Source organism: Chiloscyllium plagiosum, chromosome 13 (assembly GCF_004010195.1).
Source record: "Chiloscyllium plagiosum isolate BGI_BamShark_2017 chromosome 13, ASM401019v2, whole genome shotgun sequence".
NCBI lineage: Eukaryota > Metazoa > Chordata > Chondrichthyes > Orectolobiformes > Hemiscylliidae > Chiloscyllium > Chiloscyllium plagiosum.
The window spans coordinates 47955705-47967430 of NC_057722.1; the positions used below are offsets into that span (position 1 = coordinate 47955705).

At 38.2% G+C, this 11726-nt stretch overlaps 1 protein-coding gene across 2 annotated transcripts in view; it reads left to right on the plus strand.

Annotated features, from left to right (window-relative positions):
- Positions 1 to 11726, plus strand: part of clcn2c (chloride channel 2c) — a 611909-nt gene that overhangs the window by 585753 nt on the left and 14430 nt on the right. For both annotated transcript variants that reach the window (XM_043702310.1, XM_043702311.1), the window contains one exon: positions 8153 to 8257. In XM_043702310.1, coding sequence (XP_043558245.1) covers positions 8153 to 8257 — 105 coding nt within the window. The remainder of the gene's footprint in view (positions 1 to 8152; positions 8258 to 11726) is intronic.

Genomic DNA, 11726 nt, shown 5'->3' on the forward strand with positions numbered 1-11726 from the left:
GTGGGTGTGATGGTGGGGGGAATGGGGGTGGAGTCATGAGCAGGGGTAGTGTTCCCCTCAGGGTTCTGGGGGGTGGGGATAGTGACAGTGGGGTCTGTGGGGGGCATGTCAGCAGAATGCAGGTGAGTGGCACTGGTGGGGGCAGAAGTGGTGGTGACCACGGCAGTAGGGGTGGTTGAAGTCACTGAGCATGTGGCATCAGTGATGATGTGAGGGGAGGAAGTGATGTTACGTGTGATGCATGAGGAATTGTGAGGTGAACTAGCCATATAGATGTGGCTACAAGTGTAAGTTGGAGACGAGGAATTCCATGGCACATAACTCACCTCACCAAAGCCAAACCTGCTGAATGGGTGTAATTCCAACAAAATGCAGGACAAAATAACTTGATTGACATCTGATCCATGACATTCAGTACTCATTTTCACCACTACCAATGCACAGATGCAGCAGTGTGTGCAGTTTACAAGATGTTCTGCAGCAACTCACCCCAGCTCCTTCAGCATCACCTTTCAAACCAGAAACTTCTGCCACTTCAAAAGACAAAGGCAGCAAATGTAAGGGAACTCGGCCACCTGCACAATCCTCTCCTAGGAGAGAAATTATCATAGGGTTAAAATCCTGGAAATCCCTTCCTCACAATGCTATTCATGTACTTACTCCTCTTGGGATGTAACAGTTCTGCAAGATAATCAGCACTACCTTCTCAAGTACAATTGGGGATGGGCAATGACTTCTGGACTAGTCAGTGACGCAGACTTGATTAGGTCCTGGGAATTTATCTACCTTTATACGTTTTAAGACCTCCAGCACCACCTCTTCGCTAACATGGAGTCTTTTCAATACATGGCGGCTCCCTTCTCAGAATTGCTAGACCAGTCAGAGCACTAGTAGCTCTACAGCCTCAATAGCATCACCAGTTGAGGTGGCTGCTGCTGAGGCTACAAGTGGAAGAACAGAGAGACTCTAGGTTGAGATGACCTCAAAGGCTAAGTAAGTGATTTATGCACTGTGTCAGAATCAGGCACACAGACCCTATGATTGGAGGCATGAACCTCCAATTCATGCCAGTGTCAGAGCCTCGGGGGTAGTCACTGCCACCAATGACCTCCTTGTTGTTCTGAGTCAGCCATTAAGCCTCTCCATGCCAAAGTGTACCTCACACTCTTCCCATTAAAAGGGACCCATTCTAAAGGTGGTAAGATGTCGATGGTGCAAGAAAATGGCTATTAATTGGCTAATGAATATCAATTAGTCTAACTGACCATCACCCTCCAATTGGCACTTGGTAACATTGTTGTGGTGCCTGCCCTTAAGAAAATCCTGTGGTAGGTAGGCATTGCCCCCCTTTACAATGCCTACAGTCACAATTTTCTGCTCCCAGTTCATCTCCAAAGTCCTGGTAAAGTTGTGCCCTTTGATTGAATATGCCTTTAAACAATTGCAAACCACAGACTGAGTCAGAATGTATTCTTAGCTTCCACAATATTCAGGAAATGAATAGCTAGCTAAACTGAAAGGACTGGGTTCCTTGGCATAAAATACTGTTTAATTTACTGCAGTATTAGCACCAACAACTGAGGGAACTTTTCTCAACTTGAAGTTAATGTTATTCACTGAAGTTTTAGCCTTTATCTACTGCAGTTCAAATGCTGAGTTAGCTATCGCTGAATTGAATTAGTATAAGGAGGTTTATAAAGGAACTTTGGAGTGATAATAGGCAAGCCATTTCCAATGTTTAGATAAAGTGACAAAGCTATTAAATATCCTAGGACTACATTCAGAATATTGAGATTTAAAGTCTAGTAAGCGGAACCAAATTATACCAGGTAATGCTTTCTTTTTTTTACGGCATTCGGTTCAGTTTTGCTTTGAAGAAGGAAAACATGCATGAATTGAATACATAATGAGTGCTAATGACATTTACTCAAAATGCTTGAAATAAGTCAGAGGGGAGGGAATATAAATTCTGGCCACTATTTTTCAGTCACCTCTAAATTTGATAATGGTGACACCAGATTCCAGAATCATCAAAGTTTTGAACTCTCAGTCAGATAGTTGTGAACGTATATCATTGATGCTGAGGTAGAAAAATAGAAACCCTACAGTGTGGAAGCAGCCCATTTGGCCCATTAAGTTCACACTGATCTTCCAAAATGCATCCCACCCCCTGACCCTATCCCTGTAATCTTGCATTTCCTATGGCTAATCCATCTGACCTGCACATCTTTGGACTGTGGGAGGAAATTGGAGTACCCAGAGGAAATCCAGGCAGACATGAGGAGAATTGTTAACTCCACACAGTCACGCAAGGGTTGAATCGAACCCATCCCTGGGGCTGTGAGGTAGAGGTGCAAACTACTGAGCCACTATAGTTTTCCCTAATCTTAAAAAAAACTTTAATGAAATGGCTGCTCCCTATATTTCTTGGATTTGTGGTATTTTTACTGCACTGCCCTTCCTGCAATGCCTGACGATTTAAATTTCCTCAGATTTGATGCTTATGATTACTCTCAGTCCTTTAAATATGGTGCAACCAGAACTTCGGATAGTTAATACTTTCTATAAAATTCCTTCTACCCCCTTATGTCGTAGTCTCTTAGATAGAAAGGCCACTATTTTGTTACCCTTATTGATTATTAACTTTGTCTTCGTGACATTTTAATAGTCTGTTTGCCTAGGTGCGTAAGTATCATGACTTTCATTGTTTCTCATTTTTCACAATTTTGAAAGCACTCAATTCATCTCTTTGTATGTGTAAACTGGATGATCTCAAATTTGCTTGCATGGAAACCCTTTTGCAACAGTTTTGTAAATTATTTAATTTATTGATACATTTTGCATGATCCCATCTTCAATGCTTCTTTTGGCACCAATATTAAAACACCTGGTTGACAAATCTTTTTAGTTTAAACCTGGGATGTAGAAGGTATTTAATTTTAATTAATTTATTTGGTAGCAGGGAAGCGTATTTTTGGTTTTTTGTCCTACTGCTCCAAAGAGCAACCATTTTCCCATCAATCTCCTCCATCTCTCAAGTTTTGGTCATAACATAAAATTAAGGGGTTAGTTAGGACACTCAACAAGGACATCTTTTATATAGAAATGTGGATACTAATAATTGGTAACGAGTAAATGGAAATACACCAGAATTCTCCTCCATTAAAATAACAAAATAACTTTGACAGTTGCTAAGACTACAAGAGGTGGAATATTTATCTCCAAATAATTTGAAAAGATTTATCAAGGGTAGGATGACTGAATTGACTGGCAAATTAGGATAAGAGTTAAAATCTGGCCTAAGAAGGCAGATGTAATTAATGCAATATGACAGCATTTGAAATTGGAAGAATGCTATTGCAAACCAAATAGTGAGTCAGTTGAATTAGTGAAAATTCAAAAGCTGCTGAACAGCTTGAAATAGAGAATGAGGTGGGATTTTTAAAAACAACATAAATTTGAGCACTTCAGAAAGAGGAAAAAGAAAAGGAAAAAGCAATTTGGGCAAGAGAAAATGAACACCGGATGAAAAGACGAGAACTAAAAAATGTGGCCACTGACTCTAGAGAACATTCTGATGAGGAAAGATTTGAATCTAATCCAAGATTGAGCTGATTAATTTTGTACAATCCCTCACAAAATTTGATGAAAGTGTTGCTGAGGCATTTTTCACTTTTGAAAAGATAGCTAAGCAGATGAGGTGGACAAGGGAAAACTGGACGTTGCTCATACAAAGCAGGCTGCCAGGAGAAGCTCATGAAATTATGTCTTGATTTTTGAGGAGGCATCCAAAGACTATAAATTGGCAAAAAGTCTTTTCTAGGTGTTTCCGAGTTGGTACCAGGTATATTTAAAATATCCATACGCAGCCTGGGCAGATTTACATATAAATTGGGAAAGCAAAGCAAAATAACTCTGACCCATTTGATGAAGGTATAGCAATAACTATATCTGAGACCTGAAGGAAAGTAATTCTCCAAGAAGAAATTAGAAATTCACTCTCTTCATTAGCATGAACATGCTTAGAAAGCCAGAAGTTTACACAGCAAAACCTGTAGAGAAGATGGTCAACAATTATAAGATGGTCCACAAATCCAAATTGTCTGGCCATCATTCCCATAAAGTCAAGAAGGATACAAGATGGGAAGTTGAATGGAAGGCATGGAACCTGGGACAAGAGGGAACAACCAGAAAGGCTCAAGGATCTCCCCCACAGTTCAGAAAGGAAAGTGTTGATGGCAGAAGTGATGTCCAAAGGCCGAAGTGTTTCCATTGTACAAAGATAGGACATCTTGCTGCAGATTGCTGGAAGTTGCAATGAGGGATACACCAAGTTAGTACAGACAGAGGAGCCCTGACTGCCAGTACGACAGATCAAGTTGCAGCTCTGAATTATTTCATATCAATGAGATGAGGGACACCTGAAATTAATCAAAGTAAAGGTGTTTTTTCTAGGACTGAAGTATGAATAATGTACACTACACTATGTACCTTTGCTCTGTGAGTGGCTCAAAGGAGCCTGAAGAGTAGCTTTAAAAAATCTAAGAGTATCATAAACAAACATGAATAAACATTCTCATTCAGAGGATATTGTGCTAATTTACTGTTTTTACAATGTGAGCCATTGAAAGTTTAGTGGTCAAAAGGATCGTTAGATTTTATGTCGCATCTCTGGAACAGGTGAGACTTGAACCTAGGTCTCTTGGCTCAAAGATAGGGACACTAGCACTGTGCCACAAGAGCCCCAAACAAACAATTGCTATAGCGAATTATCTCATCGACAGCCCAGGTCACTGCGAAAAGAATCAGCTGTATCACATAATTATATTGACACATTATCACGATCAGCAAGAGGGTAAGCAAGAGGTGAAAGACTAGACAATTTCCAAGTTGAACCTCTTACTATCTGGTTAGGTAACACTGAATTGTTAGGGTGTTTCTCATATTCAGAGGCAAATGAATGAAAAGACCTTTCATCCTCAAGAATAATGCATTGGCCAAAGTGTTTACTTTCAGGAAATCAAACTCTGCAGGATATGTATTTGTTTTAGAATCAAAATTACTCACCAATGATTACATATTTAAAGAACAAGTTTTGTTTATAAACACAACTTTTACTTTGGACATGCAAACCAAATCCCTCTGATTCTCTCTACTACCAAGGGTCCTATATTCATTGCATGCTCCTTTGCTTTGTTAGTCCTCACAAAATGCATTACCTCACACTTTCCAGGATTAAATTCCATTTGCTATTGTTCTACTCAACTAAACTCATCCTGCAGTTTAGTTATTTTCTCCTCACTGTTTACCACACAACCAATTTTCATGTCAGCTGTGAACCAATGGATCAAACTTCCTACATGCATGTCCAGATCATTTATGTGCACAACAAAACTACAAGGGAACTAACAGAGAATCCTGGTGTATGCCACTGAACACAGATTTCCAGTCACAAAATCAAGCTTCAGCCATGCCCCTCTGCCTCCTGCCACTAAGCCAATTTTGGATCTAATTTGCCATGGATTTCATGGCCTCTTACCTTTCTGGCCAAGCTCCCATGTGAGATCTTGTCATAGGTTTTCCTGAAGTCCATGTAAATTACATGCAGTGGACTAGTGTCATCCACACATCTAATCACTTCCTCAAATTTCAATCAAACCTGTCAGATGCAACAATGATTCTGATTATTCTTGATTAGTCCTGGAGATTGAGAAAGTCACTTTCTCAAAAATACAGAGAACGGAGAAAGAAAAGCAACCAAGAGTGAATATGGAGAGAGAACAAAGAATTATATCCATGTAAGATTACAAAAAGACTAAAAAGACAAAAAGGCTACAATTCTTTTGAAAATGTTCAGGATACCTAGGGGACTGAAACACTGTTTCCAGGAATCTCAAAGAATACTGAAGTCTGAACAAAGTTTTGTGGGGAGATGTATTGGAATGGAGTTGGTTGGACTCCAATATGGCCCAATAAGGGGTTAACTGTAATAGTCTGTGAAGTTATAGAAGGAGATTACATACACTCATGTGATTGCTGAGTTTGCAGAAGTAGGATGGAAAGAAGTGAATGTAAAACGGTGTTAATGTTGTGAGAATAATGTTCTTATAAAGTTTGTGTGTTTTATAGTGAACAGTTTTCCAGAGTTATTGAAACTCCTCCAACCCAGCAATACAATAGTGTAATAGCCAGATCCTGTGGAGATTCTTCAACCTAATTCGATTAAAAGCCTCACTGTTCATGTCCTACTCTCAAATGCTTCAATTATGCTATTGAGGACATCACACTGAATCAAACACCCAGTAACAGAAAGTTTCTGCTTAAATGTTGATGCAAGTTCTGTGAACTACTCTCAGTATCGTGAAACCACACTTTCTGTTCCTTTGTCACTGATAGCAAAATCTGAACCAAGAAATACTCAGATACAGGTCTTCTGTGAGAGATATTTTTACAAGATGCCGAATATGGGCATTTTGTCTTAAAAATCATGTGAATTCAATCGTGCCAGAATAAATATTGTAACTTTTTGAAAGTACCCACAGATTTCTATTAACTCTAAAGCTTTTTAACATTATTATTAAGTGGCGTATCATGACGCCAACTCAGTTCCATTAAAGTAATTAATTCCACCTTTAAGTTCAACTTTCTTAGAAAACTGTGTGTGCAGGTGAATTAATTCCATCTTGCTTGTTAAAAAGATAACACAAGTGGAAAAATTATTGTGAGACAATTAGCAATAGTCTTTATTTATTCATGAATTGTGAGCGCTGTTGTCTAGGCTAGGATTTATTGCCCATTCCTAAATGCCCTTCAGTTAATGATCTTTAAGATCCCTGATGATGAAATAAATGTAGGTGATAATTTGTCAGTGTCTATCTAGTAATTACAACCCTGCTTCCCTCATGCTTAAGATTGAAGATAGTGTGATAGATAAAGCAACAAACATATTTTGAATTCTCTTATTAATTTTAACTAAATCTACACTGATGTCCCAGCATATTTTGCAACTTAATAACAATGTTTTTCCTGATTTATTGTACAGTAGTGTGATTTCTATTAAGTCCCGTGTGACCAGTTCTGATTAAGTGTGTACAAAGTTATTACTTACATGCAGAATATTAAGAATGGATGCTTATATTCATTTAAGCTGTATAAGTGGAGAGTAATGAAGTTCCCAAAAGTGTATTGGTTTTCTTAGCATATCTGATATTTTGCACTGAATTCAAGTCTTCCACAGAGTTACATACAGAGGAACCTCGATTATCTGAATATCAATTATCCAAATTTTGGATTATCCAGAGAAGATCCCAAGGTCCCGATGGAAACATTACATCAAAGAGGTGTTTCAACACTGATCGCGCCTTTTGTTTACAATGATTAAAAATGAACCTGGCTTACTGAAATGCTGCTGAGGGTGGTATTGAACTGTTGTTGGGGGGAGGGGGTGCGAGAGGCTTCAGCAATGCTGCAGGTCCCTTACACACAAGTGTGTCTCTGCTCAGAAACAACCCCTGAGACAGAGAGAGGGAGCAAGGCAGGCAGAGTGAGGAAAAAGGAAACTTCAGAAAACTTCAAGCCCCAGAGGAGAGGCATTGAATCAATTAACCAAACGAAAGTGTGCCGCCCATCTCATTCGGATAATCAAAGTTCCTCTGTCATGACAAATATGTAACAATGTCATGTAAATTCTTATGAACATTGTTATAATACATTGTTATGTATTATAAGAAATCTGCTTCCATATATAACTGAAAATACAATAGTAAACAAATATTTTAGCTAAATTCCCATAGCCGTCTCCTGCATAATTATTAATATTTGTGACTTTGAAGCAATTAAAGAGCTTAAGATGTTGGTTCACATTTCCAACTTACAGATCATAAGTCAGCATCACAACAAAACATCAATAAAGGTTGCTTGAGAAAGTAGGGAATTGATATTGAGTTAAACACTATAAAATTTATAACTTCTATTCTCTACTTCTGATCTCCAGAATTAATGGATGGAATGCTAGAGTGAAGCCTTCACCACATAGGAAAATGTCACATGCAGTTATCTGAATGGAATTCTATTTCCTTTTGCTGTACTGAATTGAATTCAGAATCCTTCAAAAATTGTAACAGAAATTTAATAATGAATAATATTTCTATAGATTGCTGAATGGGAGGACAAACAGTTTGAAGAGCAAGTGGACTTCAACAATTGTAAGATTGACCCAGCACCCTTCCAACTTGTAGAATGGACATCACTACACAAGGCAAGAAAAATTAAGTTGACTTCACATTGCTAGAGCCAGTTAGTGCAGGTTTTGCATCAATGAATTCAAATCAGCCAAGCAACTGCAGATAAATAAATTAGTTAAATAATTATTCAGGGCTCTAAGTTTTAGTTTTGTATTAGTACATAAATTCCATTAAATGTAATTTGAATTTTAGTTATGTTTTTGAAATTAATTGTGCTATTTAGAAACAATTGTCAATGAAGCATTTCACCTGAGAAATTGATACTGGTTTTGTTTTTGAATGCACAATTGTGAAAGTATGGGAATAATACTTACCTCAAATGTTATGGAATGAATTGTCTCACTGTTATAGAACTGAACTGTGTTATGGTACAGGAAGAAGCTTCTGTTTTGAAAAACTGTTCAAACCCAAAATAGTAACATGTCACTTCTCTACACATTCTACCCAACCAGTTAGTAGTTTGCAGGCTTTTCATTCTTTGTTTCATTCCAGCACCCACAGTTTTCTTTTATTTGAATTAGTTAAGATTTCTTCATGCTGCTGTTTCCATTCTTCTTATGTTATCTGTCCAAAGGCAGGTCTTTGGTGATTATTTGCCAAACAATGACAAAATGCCAGGGGTTTCAGCAACTAGGAGAAAATGTGGACTGAAGATACTGAAGAGCCAGATTCGTAAAGTGTAGCACTGGAAAAGCACAGCAGATCGGGCAGGATCGGAGGAGCAGGGAAGTCAACATTTCAGGCATAAGCCCTTCATCAGGGGTTATGCCTGAAACATCGACTCTTCTGCCCCTCAGATGCTGCCTTGACCGGCTGTGCTTTCCCAGCACTACACTTTTTGACTCAGGGTTTTTCAGCAGACGGGCTAAGAAGGCAGGCTGCATATCTTCCTCAGCCATAATAGGGATCCGACCTGTGCTGTTACCTTAACCTGATCCACAAACAATACAGTCAGCTGTAAAAATGTGGCCCCCTGGTTTACTTTAGTAGTGTCAGCTGAGTGTTTCTAATGAATGCTTGCAATGTTATTTCATTGCATGATGGATGATATACTGATAACTGCTGCAGTGCACATTCAAACTGTTCTTGGCATGGTTCTATTCTTAATATTTTCGCTGGCAGGTACATCTCTGCAATTGTTATGAAAGAGGTTTCCTATAAGAAAAACATAAAGGATTCCTCTTTAGAATATATTTATGTGCTTTAAATCCTGACTGGGTTAAATACATTTTTTTTTTGACATTTTGGATGTGAAATATGCAATTAGCATTGAAAATTAGTAACAATTCTGTAAAACATATCAGCATTAAAATTGTATGGTAGAAATGATGCATTTTCCCTGTGGTTTTCAACAAACATTGCTACAAGTAAAAGTAATTGCCTTAATGTGGATAATTCATAATGTAGACAACATGGAGGTTGCAGTCTCATTGTTTAAATCTCTGATTTGTGGATGTGTGTTGCAGCAGTAGGCACATTATTCATCATGTAGTGTAATAACGTTGCAAATAATGCTGTGTAGAACTAGTGTCATAAATATTTAAAAGAGGAAGATAATAAAGAAACATGTTGCTTGTCTCCACAGAGTTTGGAGTGCAATATAAATAAACTTTGAAAGAGAATGATGCACTGTTTCTTTTGTCTACAAACTCAACGGCACAGTTTTAATCATTAGACCTATCCTATCACTATGCATATAAAGTGCACCAATTGATTCTATAAAAATCACTGCATTAAATTTCTTGTGACAATGTGTGCAATGGCTCGTCAGTTAAATGACCAATAATACCTTCAGAATTGGATGTTAGGTTAAAATATTGCTCTTAAAATTAGTAAACTCACGAGGAAAATTTCACAGAGGCTATAAATTAAAACAGTGTGATTATCTCAAGCTGTTGAAAGTTGTGGATATTTTATCACCTACAGGGAAGTAATCTTATTGTACTTTATGGAATATTGCTTCTACAGTGTAGTCACTCCTTCTACTTCCTTTGGATTCAAAAGAAAAAAACAGGATTTTAGAATCCCCACTGAGTCCCTGGCAGTGTGAGGCAGCAGAGTTAACCACTGAGCCACCAGGCTACCTAACAAAATTTTACTTAAACTTCCAAGACTATTTGATCTTTTCATTTGATTCTGAAGCATGTGATATTTCCATCAATTTCAGTTGAAGTGTCTCATCTGCCAGATAAACCCAGAATGATGTTAATGGTTGTCATGGAGAAGTTGGAGGTTAAAATCATTTTTATTTTCAAAGCATTTGAGAGTGAATTATAGTGAGAGACCAGCGAAGATGAAAATTAATAATATGCTTTCTGTTGCAAACTAGAATAAATGCTCATTTTTTTTCATTATAATCAATGGTCCACTAAAGATATCACGGGAATTTGCAGATTTAAAGGTGACTTGTGAACAAAATCCACAATATTGTGAGAATGCCATTGTCCTGACTAGGGTGGTCCAATAATAATGACCCTTTCACAGATGGTATAATTGTTGAAAGAAGATATATTTTGTGAACGCTTTTTGTCGTGCACTCATCAGAGCAATTCACAAGAAATATCAATATAAAGAGAAGCAAAATTTAATACTATGTGAGAAAAGCATGGCAATTTGTTGACAAGAGGACTCTGCTTGGTAGAAGTGTTGCCAAGTAGAATGTGCCAGTTAGGTACTAACTGACAGTTAACTGGTGAGCTTTGTTTCAATTTAAGCTAGACAGGTTCAGTTGAATCTTACTTTTTATTTTGTTGATCCTGAGATGCATCATGTTTTTTTGGAGGGTGTGTCACCTCGAGGCCTATCAAGTTTGCTCACTCTATCTTAAGAAACTGTCCTCATTGCTTACCTACCTTGCTGCCATGATACCTCCCATGCTTGATTTCTGTCCCATTTTGCCACACACTATTCCCAGAACAATTCACCACTCAGTGGATATCCTGGAATTCACCAGTGATCCCTTCCACTCATGACATATTCAAGTTTTTTGAAGAAGTAACAAAGAAGATTGATGAGGGCAGAGCAGTAGGTGTGATCTATATGGACTTTAGTAAGGTGTTCGACAAGGTTCCCCATGGGAGACTGATTAGCAAGGTTAGATCTTATGGAATACAGGGAGAACTAGCCATTTGGATACAGAACTGGCTCAAAGGTAGAAGACAGACGGTGGTGGGTGGAGGGTTGTTTTTCAGACTGGAGGCCTGTGACCAGTGGAGTGCCACAAGGATTGGTGCTGGGCTGTCTACTTTTTGTCATTTGCATAAATGATTTGGATGTGAGCATAAGAGGTACAGTTAGTAAATTTGCAGATGACACCAAAATTGGTGGTGTAGTGGACAGCGAAGAGGGTTACCTCAGATTACAACAGGATCTGGACCAGATGGGCCAATGGGCTGAGAAGCAGCAGATGGAGTTTAATTCAGGTAAATGCGAGGTGCTGCATTTTGGAAAAGCAAATCTTAGCAGGACTTATACACTTAATGG